The following is a 17,285-nucleotide window of genomic DNA, read 5'->3' as shown; positions in this document are numbered from 1 at the left end:
ACCCACCCACCTGAACTCTCGGTCCTGGCAGAATTAGGAAGATGGGTGGCAGCCTCCCCAGCTGAGACTGTCCACAGCATGAAGCAAATGTAGGGGTGCTGGGTGACCTGCAGTTCTTTAATGAGGAACCTGGACCCAGCCCAGATACGGGGAGCAGGGAGACTAGCAGCTGTGGGCAGTGGCTGGGCCTGGCTAGCCTGAGATGTCCCCAGGTGAATGGGTCTCCTGTTTGGCCTTGGCCCCAGCTTAGGGTTGGAGTGGCAGTACCACTGCTGCCCGGGCCTGGGCCGGCAGGGTTGTCAATGGTTCCCTGGTATGGTGCTGGTGGTACGTCTCATGGTTCTGGTTCCTGAGGGCCCTGGGCCAGAGCTGAAGGTAGCTGGGAGGATTCCTGGGGCCCTCTCCCTTAGTAGGGAAATAGGTATTCAAGATCCTCTAGCCTCCGCATCTCATTGAGCCCGATGGTCACAGTTTTCCGTTGGGGTTCCCTGCGCTGTACGGTGATTTGAATGGGGTTGTTCTCAGGGAAGCTGTTCAAATCAGTGGCCACGGTTGCAAACTGAAACAAAACAAGAAAACCACTCAGAATTCCTTCCCACACCTGAACCTGGCTCACTTTTTGTCTCTGTGGTTTGTCTGATAAATGGAATCTTAGTCTTCTCCAACCTATTCGTTGACAGAGAAAACAGGTCCAAAAAGGGTTCTTGAATTGCTCAGGGTTACCTAGCTGATAGCTGACAGAGTCATGATTCAAACCTATGCCTCCCAAGCTGTGTAATGTTTCCAGCAAAGGGCTATCTGAACTCAGGCCTCTTGCCCCCACTGTGTCTACCCCACCTCCAGGCTGTTCCTTCTTTGTCCCCTATTAGCCTCTTCCCTGTTTCCCTCAATGCCCTTGGCTTCCTGGTCCACTCACAATTACTGGTACTGAGTTGTGGAATCCCGAAACGAAGGGTTCTGGAAGATTGACATAGTGATGCTGCATTCCTAGTGGGCCGCAGAATGGCTTAATCCTTAAACTTCCCAGAAGAAAGCCAAGAATTGCTTATCTGCTCCCAACGAGGGAAAGCTAGCAGAAGGATGAATTATGGGGACATAGGGGTGTTCCCAGCCTCCAGAACCCCAGCTTTCTGGCCAGACTTTCTGTCCCAACCCCCCTCTTCTCCTAGGGCTCACTTTGTAGGGCTTGCACCACTTCCCCACCCCAGCTGTGTTGGCTGCGCGGACAGTGAGGCAGTAGCTGGTGTTAGGCTTCAACTCCATCAGCTTGACGGTGGTGCCCAAGATCTTGTTGAAGATCCACGGGCGATTCTTTGTCTTGGGTAGCTCATTGTCCTTTATCTTGGCCGCCTCCTGCAGCAGGACCTGGTAGAAACTGACCTGCTGCTTGCCCAAGGCATAGGTCCAGGAAATCTGGGGGAAGAGAGCCCCAAGGCTTCCTTAGACCTGGCCTGACTTACCCCTCCGCCCCCACCCAAATTGTTCAGAATGCCCCCACTGCCATCCCTGCTTCTGCTGGAGCTGAAGCAGGTCTGACGGAAGGGGTAAGACACTCCAAAGTTGGATGGAACCACTTAACCCCATCCCGAGGATATGCTGTTCTCCCTGGTAGCCCCACCTACCTTAGGGTGCTCCCTCAGTCCATATTTCTTATGGACTCTAGAGTCCGTATCAATTGGGAGGGACCTTAGAAATCATCTTGTCCACCTAACTCACTGCAGATGTGGTTAGAGGGCCAGAGAGGGTAAGTGACTTGCCCAGGGTTACACAGCAATTAAGTGGTGGAGCCAAGATTCAAACCAGCTCCCAAACCCATACAGTTTGCACTACAACAGTGGTTCTCAAACCTAGCTAAGTATTTCGGGGAGTTTTTGTAACACCTCAGATTCCTGGATCTGCCATCTCCTGTCTGGTCCCCTATTTCTAGTTTCTTCTCCATCTAGGCCAGTGGTTCTCAAACTGGTGTGCATCAGAGTACCCTGGAGGATTTGTTAAAACACAGATTGCTGAGTGCACCCCCACAGTTTCTGATTCAGTAGGCCCAAGGTGGGGCCGGAAACTTGTATTTCTAACAAGTTGCCATGTGATGTTGATGCTACTGGTCTGGTCCCTTGTCCCCCAGAGTCTGAGTCAACAAGTTTGGAAAGGGACTGAGAAAGCTGCATCTTTAATAAGATCTTCAGATGATTCTGATGCAGATGTTCTGAGAACCACAATTTGAGAAGGCCTGGTAAAACTTTAAGCACCCCCACCCACAAAGTGGGGTGCAAACACCCTACAGAATGAACACACTTTGAGAAACACCGCTCTAGACCACCCAACTATGGGGTTTCCAGGTTTATCTTCCTAAAATACAGCTCAAATTACATCCATAGCCTGATACAAAGCCTTCAAATGTGCCCTATTGCTTACAGAAAAATCTATAGAGTAGCCTAGCATTGGAGGGGCTCCATAAAATGACCCCAGACTAACTTTTCCCTTCTACTCCCCTCTATTTCCCCTTCCCGTGCTCTAGGACCGTGCTACCGAGCATGTGGTCCATGGACCAGCAGCATCAGCATCTTCTGGCAGTTTGTTAGAAATGCAAATTCTCAGGCCCCACCCCACACCTAGTGAATCAGAACCTCAAGGGATGAGGCCCAGGAATCGGGGGTTTAACAGGATGATCGGGTGATCTAGCAGGTGAAAGTGTGAGAAGCGCTGGATTAGGACCTGGGATCAAGCGAGGCTCCCGTTTCCGCCCACGCTTTCCCACCTGTGAGCCACTGCCAGCGTTAGTGCCTCCACAGAATGCCTGTCCTCCTCCAGCTGACAATGTTTAAGTCCTACCTCTGTGTCCCAGCTCAGATGTTAACAAAAACCACCAAGCTTATTCCTGCAGCTGGAAGTCATGTTTCTTTGCCTTTGAGTTCTTGGTGGCCCTTGATCTGAACTTTCCCTCTAGCACTGAGCCCTTTCTATCTTGCATTGGATTCTTTAGACACGCCCTTTGTCCCTTGCTAAACCATGAACTTGGGGTTGGGATGCAGGTCGGAGACAACTTCACACTCCCCGTAGAGGTCAGCTCAGTGTCTGGCACCAGAGGCGGTGGGGTGGGGGGTGCGTCCAGCAGGCCTTTGCTGAGTGCGTGAGCAAGGGACACCCACCACAGCTGTGGAGTCGCTGACGGTGTGTTCACAGATGAAGGGAGCTTCAGGCACGTCCACAACCACAGAGGATTCAGAGGGCGTCGAGGAGGTGTCTGTGTCCAGCTCAGGGTTGTCAAGGTCCAGCAGGCCCCCAGGGACCATTTGGGCCCGAGATTGGCGGGTGCAGAGGGCCAGGTCCCTCTTTTCTGCATTCTTGGCCAGTGAGGAAAAACTGAGTCTCTTCAGCTCCCCCTCCAGCATCCCTGCAAAGAAGCTGCTGTTGGGCTGGGTGACGGCCAATTTGATGGGGTTCAACAAGGTAGATGAGATGGGGGAGATGCTGGTGTCGTCAGAGCTGCATTCGGAATCCTCCACTGGCATCGGCTTCCTGGAGCGGGAGGGGGAGACAGGTGAGCAAGGTGAGCCAGGTGAAGGAGGCCACCCCAGCCCATTCAGCCTGGAAGCTCCCTGAGGGCAGCCCTGGGCCTGACTCCCCAGCGTTGCCAGTTGCTTCTGAACAGCTCAGAACATCATTCTTGCTCTGCAGCAGTGCATCAAACCCACCTGGGTGCTTTAATAAAAATGCAGATTCCTGGTCCCTTGCTCCAGATTCTGAGTCAACAGGTTTGGGATGGGTCTGGGGAAGCTGCATGTTTAATAAGATCCTCAGATGATTCTGATGCAAATGTTCTGAGAACCACAATTTGAGAAGCCCTGCTAAAACTTTAAGTCCCTCCTCCAAAATGGGGCACAAACACCCCAGGGGATGACCAAAATGACCTACTGGGGTGTGGAGGAATATCTAAAAAGAAAATAATAAATTAAGCTTTACTACTATTCATTTACAATTTAATAAAGTATTTACTAATATTTTATTTACTTACATTTAAAAAACATTTCGCAGTATTTATTTGCTAATATATAATGTGAAAGTTAGCAGTGGTGCAGATAAATATACACATGTTGGGGTGAATGCTCAAAAACTCTTTTCTTCCATTCTGATTTTTTTTTAAATTTATGAAATATTTTAAATATCTACAAAGATATCAAGAATAATATGTTAAACTTCCATTTACTCATCATTCAGCTTAAGAAATAAAACTTTATTGGTAAATTAAAGGCCCCTGTGTACGTCTCTTCCCCACTACATTCCTCATCCTCCTACCCAGAAATCACCACTACAATAAGTTTAAGTTTTTGTGTTTATTATTCCCCACTTGTGTCTATGGGTTTGTTACATATGTATGTTATCCCTAGGCAAGATCTAGTATTATTTTACAAGCTTTTAAGCTTTATGTAAGTGCTATTATTCAGTACATATCCTCTGCAACTTACTTTTTATCACTCAACATCGCGTTTTTTAGTTTCATCCTATATTGATAGATGTAGCTTTGGTTCATTCATTTTAACTGTTGTATGGTTTTCCATTACATGAATATTTGTATTGTTTCCAGTTCTTTGGTATTGCAAGGAAAAGCCTTGTACACGTTCCCTCTCTATTTAAACATTTTTTTTACCAATGAAGTACACAATCCAAGAAGTTTGGCTTTCAAATCTCTTTTTATCTTGACCCAAAGTAAAAAAATACATTTTATGTGGCAACCTGATACACAGACTCATATAACTATATATAACTAAAACGAATGTTTTGCAAAGCAATTATTACTCTATATGTGATGTGTTCTGGAATTTTCTATTCTATTTGATTTCATTTTTGTAATATTGGTCTCTACCCACTAAAATAATTTCTTGACCCATGAATGGGTCACAATCCATAGTTTGAAGAGCTCTGCTCTTGAAAGCAGTCACAGGACCTTTAGGGGTCAAGCGCCTTGACCAGGTCCCACAGTGAGCTGGTGGCAGAACTGAAACTAGAACTCAGCTCTCCCGGGCCCCATGCTTTCCCCAGGCCATGCAGCTCCCATCTGCCGCCAGTGCTTTCTGGCTTCTCTGCCTCCTGCCCCAGCTCCAGCCTCTGGATCCGTAACTGCAGCCAGCCTTGGGCTTCATGGTGGATCCTGTGGGCCCACTGATCTCCTCCCGAGAAATCCAGATCAGCTTAGATCTCCTATACTTGCCTATGGTGGACATTTGGAACAGATGATCCCCCCATCTGGGTCCTTTGTAGGCTGAGAAGTCTGGGTATTGATGTCATTTATACTTCAGACTGTCCTAGTGAATTTATAGTTTGGATCCACTTATTGGAAATGCTGGTGCTAAAGTGGGCGTGGAAGGCAACCAGGCTCTGGGCTATACACTGGACATTGACTAGTTCTGATCTTCCCAACAGCCCTGCCACATGGGTGTTAGCCTTTTTTTGCAGATAAGGGACGGAGCTTACTGATCATAATTAACTTGTCTAAGGCTGTGTGTCTAAGTGGGCAGTAGAACTTGGATTTGAACTCAGGCTTCCCCCCATACCATGACGTTTCCTATAAGCACTCGCCACTTTAGCCAGACCTGCTGGCTTACAGTTCCCTTAGGGAATGGATACCATGCTCTTACCCTCTCATAGAATCAGGACCAGCTACAGAATTTGCGAGACTCAGTGCAAAATGAAAATATCGGTCCCCTTTTAAAAAATTATTAAGAATTTCAAGACAACAACAGCAGGGCATTCAATCAAGCAGCGGGCCTTCTAAGCAACTGCACAGGACACACACTCTTGAAACAGGCCCTGTGTATGATTCCCTCAGCTGCACCACCCCACCCTCCACTGCTTTGCTTGCAAACTCCATCCCTTTCTTGGAAATTCAGCTCAAATATTATTCCCCCAAGAAGCCTTCTTTAACTGACCCTACCCCTAAGCTATACTGAGCTCCCCCCCACCCACTGTTTCCTCAAGGTGTCCTGTCTTAGCACCACCTATCGGATGTGCTGTGTCATTCTCATTACTGCCTGACCCCCACCCCCTCCAGACAGGGAACTCCTTAAGGCAGACCCGTTCTTTACAGCTCAGCATTCCTGAAACTTAACACTGGGCCAGGCACCTTGCAGGTGCTCAGAGAGTTTTGGGGAATGAAGTAAAGGAAATCAGAATTAGTGAGGAGGAACACTAAACCTCCTTCTGAGGGAAGGCAGGCTATTGGGGGGACATATTATGCAGGTGAAGGCACCAAAGAGGGAAGATTGAGGGAGAGGAGCCAGGCAAGAGGGCTGAGTTTTTGGGGGTGGGGTGAGGACTATGGTCAGGCAAAGCAGGAGGAACCCCGTCAACAAATCTCTGACAAATCCAGGAAGGCTTCCTGGAGTGGGAGGCCCATGTGCCCCCAAGAGCTGATTTTGGGCTCAGGAATACATAGACAGGTCCAACCCCACACACATCCTCTTGTCTGGGAATCCAGGGACTGGGTTGTGATAGATCAAGTCACTCTGCCCACCCCTCAGCTCTAGCCTTTGAAATAAGGACCAGACTCGGGTCTTACGGTATATTGATGGTATCTTCCTCCAAGAATTTAACCAAACTGCCCCTTGAGGAGAGTGGGAGTCCTTTGGTAGTGACGATCTGGTTCATAGACTTGGGGTTTGGAAATGACGTCTGCATTTGATTGAGTGCATTCAAAATATTGAGGTTTTCCTTTTTCACCATGGCCTCCTCCCCATCTCCCACTTGATAGAGTGCCTTTGATGCCATCTGGTTTGTTTGGGACCACGGCCGTCACCGTGCAGGACAACCAAGCTGACAGGAAGCAGAGAGAAACTGTGGGTGCAGCGGACTGACCCTTAGTTTGGGCGGGAGGGGGGTGCAATGAGCTGACTTCATAATCCTCAGAGAGTGTAACAATTAGAGGCTGGCCTCCCCCTTGATGAGAGGCTGCTGCCCAGCCTGCTGTGGGGCTGGTCAGACCAAGGGCCAGCATCCAGAGTGGGGCAGAGCCAGGGAAAGGACTGCGTGACCTCTTTCTTAGGCCCTTCAGCTCTAATAGTCTGCCTGTACAGCAGCCCTGCCCTTCCCTGAAGATCTCACAATGCTGCACACCTGTGCCCCTCAGCTCTGCCCTGGGAAGGAAGAGAGGGCTGGTTAGAGAGAGGAGTTTGGGCATGGAGGGAGGCAGCTGGGGCCCTGAGAAGTAGGCAGTACTGGCATTTTCTGGGGTGGGAGACTTTGTCTATAGACCCTAAGGCTCTATATCCTGAACTCCTAGGCAGTAAATCCCCTTGATGTCTAATCGTGTAGGCAGAGGGAAAGCCCAGGAGGTTCATAGCTCACATGTGACCTGGTTGTACTGCTAGAATCCTAAATGGGCCACACCCTCACCTCCCAGTGCCTTTATGTACTGAGTGACAATGGTGGGTGCTACAGAGGGAACAAAGATAAGCCAGACATGATCTCTGCTCCCAAGGAAACCACATTGCAGTGGGAAAGCTATAAACAACTTGGTGGGGGTGGGAGAATGGGGGTGGCAGGGAGCCAAAACAGCACTGGCTTTGCACTTAGATGTGGATTTGAAGTCCACCTTTGGCAAGTGACTGAAACTCACTAAGCCTCAGTTTCCTCATCTGTGAAATGGGGATAAAAATAGCACCGCTCTCATTGGACTGTGAAGGGGTAACCACATAAAGTTGTTCTAATTTCTTCTAGCTGATACGCCAAAGCAAAAGCCATTTAAAAATACCAAATCATATTTTTTGTTTTATATAGTCAGGCTTTATTTTCATAAAAAAATGAAATTTGGAAAATACAGAGAAGTGAAGGTGCCTCTAAGTGCATTGCTTCTTCTGTAATTATCTGATTTATCTGTTTGATTTTTTTTTCAGTTTGTCTTTCACTAAAATGTAAACTCTCTGAGGATAAGGATTTGTCTTATTTTAACTTTTTGCCCCCGGCATTTAGAATGGAAGCCGGCACAGGGGAAACTCATTGATTGGAAGTTGTGTGTGCGTTGGAGAGGGAGACGGGGTGGGAGGGGAAAGGTGGAAGACAGATCCCGACATGGTGTGCGTGTTGTGCATGCTGGGCGATGTGTGGCCTGGTGTGCGCAGGGTGTCGTGTGACGCGTGAAGCTTTGTGAGTATGTGGGACAGGGGTGGCGGGGGAGCGATGGTGGTGGTGAAGGGTAGTGCCTCCGCCCCAAGCACTCGCGGAGACCGCGGTTGCGCCCCGCGCGGCCAGCAGATGGTGCTGCAGGCCAGGCCCACTCCGGGCGCGCAACCCTGGAACCAGGAACCAGGAAGCGGGCAAGCCCAGGGCGCGGGAGCGCGGGCCGGGTCCCAGCCCACGTGCCTCTGCACCGCCCCTCCTCCTGCCGCCGGGCCACCAGTGCCCTCTCCTGAAAGGGGAGCCGAGAGGCGTCTGGAGAGGACCTGGCAGTTTCCCACGTGACTGGCAGTCCCGGCTCCCAGTGCTGTCCTGGGCCTGCAGCGAACATGGGCGTGCTTAGGGCTGGACTGTGCCCGGGCCTCACCCAGGAGATAGTCCAGCTTCTCAGGAGTCGCGGAATCAAGACAGGTGACCGCGTGTGCGCGTTGGTGCGAGTGCCAGCCAGCCGTGTGCTCCACACCCAGCCTCCGCCGACCTGGCGTGCTTGCAGGGTGCTTCCCCTCGGCTCTTGGAGGGCCATTCCCCTCCTCAGCCCCCTCCCCCTTCTGGAGAGGCCCTCCCAGAGGAAGCGGAGAGCCTTTCCTGCGTGCCCCGCGCTTCGCCAGGTCTTGTGGCTTTATGATTTCTCGTAGGCCTCCTCAGACTACCTGCTTTGAGACAGAAATGTTACCCCGTTTTACAGATGAGGGAAAGCTGAGTGTGGGAAGCCACAGGTCCCCCTTCCTGGCAGTCAGCTACAAGTGTTTTGTTTTCAGTGGTGGACCTGGTTTCTGCAGACCTGGAGGAGGTAGCCCAGAAATGTGGCTTGTCTTACAAGGTGAGCTGACCATCCCCAGTCTCCAAAACCAGGGTGCCTTAAAATATCCATCTGTAAGCCAGGGGAGCAAAGGATTCCCAGGTGTTGATGGGGAGGTATGAGACCTTCTGGTGCCCCTCATGTGGGTGATTCATTGTGGGCTGCTTTGCATGGAGGTGCCCCTAGTGGATCCTGAGTTGTCCCCACCTGTTTGGCAGGCCCTGGTTGCTGTGAGGCGGGTGCTGTTGGCTCAGTTCTCAGCTTTCCCCTTCAATGGCGCTGATGTCTATGAGGAATTGAAGACCTCCACTGCCATCCTGTCCACGGGCATTGGAAGGTTTGTATGCGTATTTGGGGAAGAAGGTGGGAGGCAGGAGGATGAGGCTGTCTCTCAGACTCAGCTTTTGATGTTTGACTCTCGGCAGCGTGGACAGATGGGAAGGAAAGGGGTCAGGACTTCTGAGTTCTCTTAATCCTCTAACAGGTTTCTCAACCTCAGTATCAATTGACATTTGGGCTGGATAATTCTTCATTGTGGGAGACTGTCCTGTGCATTGCAGGATGTTTAGCAGCATCCCTGGCCTCTACCCACTAGATGTCAATAGCACCCGTTTCCCCAGTCATGACAATAAAAAATGTCTCCAGATACTGCTGAACGATTGCTGGGGGTTGAAATCACCCCTGTTTGAGAACCTCTCCTCTATAAGATGTCAGTATCGTATTATTATCCAGCAGAATAGAGCAACTCTCCTCTGGCCTACTCCCACTTTAGTTAAGGGTAGAGTGAGAGAGAACATGGTAGGAGTAATATTTATTGAGTGTCTGCTATGAGTGAGGAGTCCCTGGGAGGTGCAGACAGTTAATGCACTCAGCTGCTAACCCAAAGGTTGGAGGTTCGAGTCCACCCAGAGGCTTCTTGGAAGAAAGGCCTGATGATATGCTTCTGAAAGAAATCAGCCATTGAGAAACCCAATAGAGCACAGTTCTACCCTGACACACACGGGGTTGCCATGAGTCAGAGTTGGTTCAAGGGCAACTGATACTAGTACTACATGTAAGGCCTTGCCTTTAGGTCATATGTGATCTCTCCAGTGACCCTATGAGTTGGTAATTATTAACCCCACTTGAGTTTACCCTAGAGTTGCAAATGGCAGAGGTGGGACTCAGGCCATGGTGTATTTGACCCAGAACTCGGTTCATTCACCATAGTCTGCAGTAATAGGGAGTGAGAGAGCTTACGTAAAGGAATAGTTAATATTTTCCCACGTTGTTTGGAGACAGAAAGAGTTGGAAGATGACAGACGTTTTCTGGCCAAGTAAATCTGACCTCTTGCCTGGCCTGTTTGTGTAGAATTTTGATGAATAACTGCCACCACAAAGGTCTTTGGCTTGGTTTGGTGCTTGCTGTTTCCATGACACATTCTGTTGGCAAGGTTCATACAGTGTGGTGCTTGCTGTCCCTGGTTGGGGATCCAGCTCTAATTCATTGAGCATTGGCTGAGTGTCTGCTGAGTGCTCAGCATGAGGTTTGTTCAGCAAACCTGGTTGAGTGCCTGCTGGGTACCAGGCACTGCTCTGGAGATACATGTACAGAGGAGGCAAGGCTTCTGCCCTTAAGATGTATGGGGTCTAGTGAGTATGGCAGGAAGGCAGGTGAACAGGAGTGAGAGGTGTAAGCAAGTAGGGAGGTAGCCTCAAGGAGGGAGTGATTAACAGGAAGCAGAAGACTTGGCCTTTGGGCTTAGGGAGCTTATGAGCCCAGCGTACACAGAGGAAGCATTTAGGGAGCAGTCAAGTGGTAAACTGGCAAGATTGCAGCTGTAATGGGTCATGTAAGGGGGAGATCAGTGTGGGTTCAGGGAAGCTCTGAAGGAGGCTGGCCTTGGGCAGTGAGGAATGGGTGAGCTTTTGCTGAGTGCTCAGCGCTCCACAGTGCATTATCTCATTCATTTTTCATAGCCACCAGTGAGCCTGTTATGATTTAAACCATCTTATGGATGAGGAAACTGGGACTCAGGTTAAGTGACTTGTTCAAGGTTGCACAGCTTATAGGTGGCAGATCAGGCACTTGAAGTCATGTTTGTCACATTCCTAAATCTACGAGCTTAATTGGTGATCCTGTTATTTTCTGCTTTGAATTTTTTTTTTTTTTTAATGCTGTGTTTTCATTAATGGAAGTATTCCGAGTCATGGGGTATGTTTAAATTTTTGGTTGGCAGTATGGATTTTGAGAAATATCATCTTGGGCTACGTGGTTACCAGTCAGCATTTTGCATTCTTGAACCTGTTGATTGATGGGCAACTGTCTGTCCCAGTGAACCTTGGTGGCTGAAGATATGGTGGGGCACTTTCCATTAAGTTACTCTGGTTTTCCAAATATGATACACACACACAAAATCAAGCCCATCGGGGCTCCCTAACTATCACAAGGAAGCCATAAATATACTTACAAGGCTTATTTAGGAGTACAAAAGCCAGAAGAGACAAATTTTTCACCCAGTCACACTTTCTGGTTGAACTACCTTACTTGCAAGCCTCGTACTCCAGGTATTTTGCTTCAATTAACATTTTTTCTGCCTTTCACCATTATGCAAGTCCCCACTAAAGGGCAGCAAATACTTTCATTGGGAAAAGTATACTCCCACAGAACTCCAGAGGCATAAAAACTGGTTAGAATACCATAAGTCCATGGATCACCAAAGGGTTAAGGCATCTGCTCTGTTGCCTCCCTCAAGTTGGGAGGTGGTATTGGGAGAGTAGAGCAGAGGTCGTTGGGCAGAGGTGTGTAGGGCAGATGGGGCTGGGGAGGCTGTCAGGAGAGAGGCCAAATAATGGCTTGGTGGTGCTGGTGTGGGGTGTGTGAGTCCGATCTAGGGCGATGACAGTGGAGACGTGTTGCAGAAGAAACGTGATAGGCCTTAGTACCAGTGGGATATAGGTGTAAAGAGTCAAAGATGACTCCCTTGGTTTCTAGCTTTCCTCAGTATTATGTGGACTTTCTATGGGTTTAAGTTTAAAATGGAGGGTCGGGGGGGAGGGTTCTGTAGCCAGAGAGTTTGGGAAATGCTGGGTTAATCCAAATTAAACAAGTTTCTTTGCTGTAGGTCTTCTCAAAGCCTTTAGTGAGGATGTGCAGTGTGAATCTTTACAAGGGGGATAAGGCATGTAGTGTGCCTTGGAGAAAGCGCATTGATGGGGAGATTGGTTGTTCCTTGAAGGCCAGAGCTGTGTCTTGTTCATCTCTGTTGTTGTTAGTTGCTGTCAAGTTGTCTCTGACTTATTGTGACTCCGTGCCCAACACAATAAAATGCCGCCTGGTCCTGTGCCATGTCATGATCATAGCACTGTATTAGGCACTATTCTGTCGCTATCCATTGGGTTTTCATTGGCTAATTTTCGGAAGTAGACCATCAGGCCTTTTTTCCTAGTCTTGTCTTAGTCTGGAAGCTCCACTGAAACCTGTCCACCATGGGTGACCCTGCTGGTATTTGAAATACTGGTGGCACAGCTTTTAGCATCACAGCAACACACAAGCCACCGCAGTATGACAAACTGACACATGAGTGGTGATTCATCTGTGTATCCCCTTCAGTTTAGAATAAGGTCTTCAGTAACCGTGAGGCCTTCAGGTGATGTTTGAATGAATGACTGAAAGCCAGTTCAGAGAGGAAGGTGGAGGATAAATCCCAGAAACCACTTGTATTCCAGGCAGGTGTACTTCTGCTCTACAAGGCAAGTTGGGGGTCTCTCTACATGTTGCAGTGCTGAGTTAGAGGTGATGGGGGATGTACAGATAGAAAGGTCCTCTAGACAGTAGGAGACATGGAGCTGAAACCAGGGCTTTGAACTGGTTCTTCTGGGTACAGTTGTGGCCGAGGAAGTGACACCAGAACAGACCCAAGTTTTTAAAATTTGGGTGAACCAGAATGATAACTAGAACAGGAAAAATTACAGGCCAAAGCCCTGCTAGAACCCTTAATCTCCCTATTAGAAAGCAAGGGCAGCATACACATTGTGTAACAACCAAATCTCTTGCTCATTGGATTTTGAGCAGAGTCAGAAACAGTCGTGCCCCGCTCAAAGATGGTGGCCGACCATGCTGCTTTGACTGTGTGTTACTGTCCACAGTCATGCCAGTAATCCAGTCTCACACATCAGGCTCCTGAAAGGGCTCACTAAACCTCTTCTGAGTCTCCCATTCCAGGGCTTTGACACGTAATTTTTCCGGTTCTGGTTATCATTCTGGATCGTCCAAATTGTAAAATTTTGGGTATCGCTTCATGGGCCGTGACTGAATTGATTTGAACTGGTTCTAAGCCCTGACTGAAACACAAGTGAGAAGTCAGGGCTGGGGAGGTGGATTTGGGAATTCCTAATTCAGAGTGATACTTATAGCCAAGGATATGGTTGATTCTTGGCCAATGAGTCATGACCAGCAGTTCAACCCTGACTGTGTATTAGAGTCATCTGGGAAGCAAGGGTCCCACCTCTAGAAATTCTGACTCCGTTGGTCTAGGCCAGTGGTTCCCAAACTTACTGCACATTAGAATCACCTGGGAAACCTTTAGACATTCCAAAGCCCGGCACTACCCTAGGCCAATTAAATCACATTCTCTGGGGATGGAACACAGGCATTAGTGGTTCCACAGGTAGTTCCAATGTGCAGACAAGTTTGGGAACCACTGATACAGGCATCTTGTGAAAAACTCCCTGGGTGATTTTAAAGTGCAGACAGGATTGAGAATCACGAAGTCTGATCATTTTCACATTTGTGCGTGCATCAGAATCACCTGGAGGCCTTGTTAGAACACAGATGCGGGCTGCACCTCCCGAGTTTCTGATTCAGAAGGTCTGGGGTAGGGCCTGATAATTTGCATTTCTAGCAAGTTCCTGGGTGAGGCTGATGCTGCTGGTCTGGGGACCACAGTTGGAGAACCATTGCTGTAATAGACTGGATTCCCTGACCTTGGTGGGAGGGACAGGATCCAGGCGGGGCAGAGGCTGGATGTTGGTGCTTATTAAACAGCAGAGACAAGGTGGGCACAATCATCCCCAAAAGCCAGAGGGCTGGAGGGGTAACCATAGTATTTTGACTGGCAAGGACCTGTGGTTCTAATCATGGGGGGGGGTCCCTAGAACTGAAATAGACGGACTGCTTATCAAGGTGCTGCTTGGCATTTACCAAGAGGTCATGAGAGGCTTTCAAGAACCATTTCGGAGGATTAGGTCCCGTGGAGGTGATTGCAGAGTTAGGAAAGGGATAGGTGTGGTCAGGACATGGAGGCCTTGAGATAGGTGCGGTGTAGGAGGTGAAGCTGCAGCCCACAGATTGGGCAAAGTGTGGAGAGTGAGTAAGTGACCTGTTACCTGGTGGTTCCGGGTCACAACCTGGATCAGCAGTTGTCTGTGTCTTCAGGTTTCTCCCATCTGCTTCTGTAAAGATTACAGCCTTGAAAACCCTATGGGGCAGTTCTCCTCTGTCCTGTGGGGTCACTATGAGTCGAAATTAAACAATGGCAACAGGTTTTAGGTTTCTCCCAGGGCTTCCACAGGCTGACCTACATAGCACCATTCTATTACTTATTTATCCGGTAACATTTCTGCACCTTCTATGTCTCAGGTACTATGCTCCCAGAGCGTCCTTAGTCAAATGGGGGAGACACACAGACACTAGCAAATGGGAAATGATTACAAGTTCATCAAGGTTGCAGGATACAAAATCAACACCCAAAAATCAATCACATTTGTATATACGAACAATGACCATGTGGAAATGGAAATTTGAAACACAATGTCATTTACAATTGCTCCAAAGAAAATGAAATGCTTAGGTATAAGTCTAACGAAGCATATATAGGATCTATGTGCTGAAAATTAAAAATTGCCGATGAAAGACATCAAAGAAGACTCAAATAAATAGACAAACTGTTCATGGATTGGGAGACTCAACATAATAAAGATATCAGTTTTACCCAAATTGATCTATAGATTTAATACAATTCCTGTCAAAAATCCCAGCAAGATTTTTTTGTAGGCATTAAAAAAAACAAACCAAACCTGTTGCCATCGAGTCGATTACGACTCATACCGACCCAAGAGGACAGAGTAGAACTGCCCCCTAGAGTTTCCAAGGAGTGCCTGGTGGATTCGAACTGCCGACCTTTTGGTTAGCAGATGTAGCTATTAACCACTATGCCACCAGGGTTTCCTTTGTAGACATAGATAAGCTTATTCTAACATTTATGTGGACAGGCAAAGAACCTAGAAGAGCTAAAACAGTTTTGAAAAAGAAAGATAAAGTGGATCAGGAGAAATCACCCTATTCAGTGTTAAGACTGTGTAGCTACAGTATCCAAGAAGTGTGCGTTGGAAGAAGGATGGACACACAGATCAATGGAACAGAGTAGAGAACACAGAAATAGACCCATACAATATGTCTACCTGATTTTGATAAAGATGCAGAAAGCACAACAATGGAGAAAGGATAGCCTTTTCACCAAATGGTGCTGGAGCAATTGGGCATCCATAGGCAAAAAATGAACCTTGTCCTAAACATCATACTTTATAAAAAATTAACTCAAAATGGATCATGAACTTAAATGTGAAACTATAAAACTTTCAGGGGGGGAAAAAAACACGGGAAAATCTTAGGCATTTAGGGGTAGGCAAAGAATTCTTAAACTTGAAATCAAAATCATGATCCATAAAAGGAAAAATGGATAATTTGAACTTTATCAAAATGAAAAACTTTTGCTCTGCAAAAAGAAGATGAAAAGACAAGCTACAGAGTAGAGAAAAATATTTGCAAACCACATGTACTACGTAGAACTTATATATAAACAACTTTCAAAACTCAGCAATAGAAAAAACAATTCAGTTAGAAAATGGACAGTAGAGATGAGCAGACATTTCACCAAAGAGGATATGCAGGTGGCAAATACCACATGAAAAGATGTTTAAAATTACTAGCTATTTAGAAAAACCAAACCAAACCTGCTGCCGTCGAGTCGATTCTGACTCATAGCGACCCTATAGGACAGAGTAGAACTGCCCCATAGGGTTTCCAAGGAGTGCCTGATGGATTCGAACTGCTGGCCTTTTAGTTAGCAGCCATAGCTCTTAACCACTAAGCCACCAGGGTTTCCCTATTAGCTATTAGGGAAATGTAAATTAAAACCACCATGAGGTAGCATCTATCTAAAATAAAATAACTAAAATAAAAAAAGTGGTAATACTAAATGCTGGTGAGGATATGGAGAAACTGGACCACTTACACATTTTAAAATAGCACAGCTACTCTGGAAAATAGTTTGGTAGTTTCTTATAAAACTAACATGCACTTATCATACAACTCAGCGATTGTACTATTGGTCCTTTATCCCAGATAAATGGAAACTTGTTGGGTACTGTTGAGTCCATTCAGACTCATAGCAATCCCATGTGACAGAGTAGAACTGCCCCATAGTGTTTTCTTGGTTGTAATCTTTACCGAAGCAGATCACCCAGTCTTTCTCTCATGGAGCTGCTGGGTGGGTTCAAACCACTTACCTTTCTGTTAGCAGCCGAGCACTTAACCATTGCACCACCAGGGCTGCTTTTTTTTTTTTTATTGTGCTTTAGGTGAAAGTTTACAGTTCAAGTTAATTGTTCATACAAAAATTTATACACATATTATTATGTGACACTAGTTGCAATCCCTGTAATGTGACAGCACACTCTCCCTTTCCACCCCGGTTTTCCCATGTCCCTCCAACCAGCTCCTGTCTCTTCCTGCCTTCTCATCCTGTTCTGGACAGGAGCTGCCCATTTGGTCTTGTGTATCTGCTTGAACTAAGAAGCACACTCTTTGCGAGTATTTTATGTTTCATAGTCTAGTCTAATCTTTGCCTGAAGAGTGGGTTTCGGGAATGGTTTTAATTCTGAGTTGACAGAGTGTCCGGAGGGCCATGGCTTCAGACCATTAAGTCTGGTCTTTTTATGTGAGTTTGAGTTCTGCTCCACACTTTTCTCCTGCTCCGTCAGGGACTCTCTGTTGTGTTCCCTGTCAGGGTGGTCATTGGTGGTAACTGGGCACCATCTAGTTCCTCTGGGCTCAGGCTGATGGAGTCTCTGGTTTATGTGGCCCTTTTGTCTCTTGGGCTAATATTTTCCTTGTGTCTTTTGGTGTTTTTCATTCTCCTTTGCTCCGTGTGGGTTGGGACCAGTTGATGCGTCTTAGATGGCCGCTTGCAAGCTTTTAAGACCCCAGACGCCACTCACCAAAGTGGGATGTAGAACATTTTCTTAATAAACTTTGTTATGCCAGTTGACCTAGATGTCC

The 17,285-nt window shown here is 47.5% G+C and overlaps 2 protein-coding genes across 2 annotated transcripts in view; one reads left to right on the top strand and one right to left on the bottom strand.

Moving 5' to 3' along the window:
- Positions 1 to 406: 406 nt before the first annotated feature.
- Positions 407 to 6,762, bottom strand: FNDC8 (fibronectin type III domain containing 8). The gene is made up of 4 exons (XM_004385423.1): positions 6,554 to 6,762; positions 3,147 to 3,516; positions 1,177 to 1,413; positions 407 to 559 (listed from the first exon to the last, which is right to left on the bottom strand). Exons 1-4 carry the CDS (start codon positions 6,760 to 6,762, stop codon positions 407 to 409), a joined length of 969 nt encoding a protein of 322 aa, XP_004385480.1.
- A 1,733-nt stretch (positions 6,763 to 8,495) lies between these two features.
- RAD51D (RAD51 paralog D) overlaps positions 8,496 to 17,285 on the top strand; it is a 29,604-nt gene continuing 20,814 nt past the window's right edge. Inside the window, exons 1-3 of the mRNA XM_004385457.2 lie at positions 8,496 to 8,577; positions 8,925 to 8,986; positions 9,184 to 9,302. Of these exons, the coding sequence (XP_004385514.1) occupies positions 8,496 to 8,577; positions 8,925 to 8,986; positions 9,184 to 9,302 (263 nt within the window). The remainder of the gene's footprint in view (positions 8,578 to 8,924; positions 8,987 to 9,183; positions 9,303 to 17,285) is intronic.

The sequence above is a fragment of the Trichechus manatus genome, unplaced genomic scaffold (genome assembly GCF_000243295.1).
Source record: "Trichechus manatus latirostris isolate Lorelei unplaced genomic scaffold, TriManLat1.0 scaffold00138, whole genome shotgun sequence".
NCBI lineage: Eukaryota > Metazoa > Chordata > Mammalia > Sirenia > Trichechidae > Trichechus > Trichechus manatus.
The sequence above is the reverse complement of the archived record's forward strand: the minus strand, read 5'-3'. Positions and strand labels throughout refer to the sequence as shown.

Coding starts and splice junctions, on each gene's coding strand:
- FNDC8 (XM_004385423.1), bottom strand. CDS start 6,762: ATGGCATCAAAGGCACTCTATCAAGTGGGAGATGGGGAGGAGGCCATG. Junction 3,517..6,553: donor GAAGATACCATCAATATACC/GTAAGACCCGAG, acceptor CTCCCGCTCCAG/GAAGCCGATGCCAGTGGAGG. Junction 1,414..3,146: donor TCAGCGACTCCACAGCTGTG/GTGGGTGTCCCT, acceptor CTCTTCCCCCAG/ATTTCCTGGACCTATGCCTT.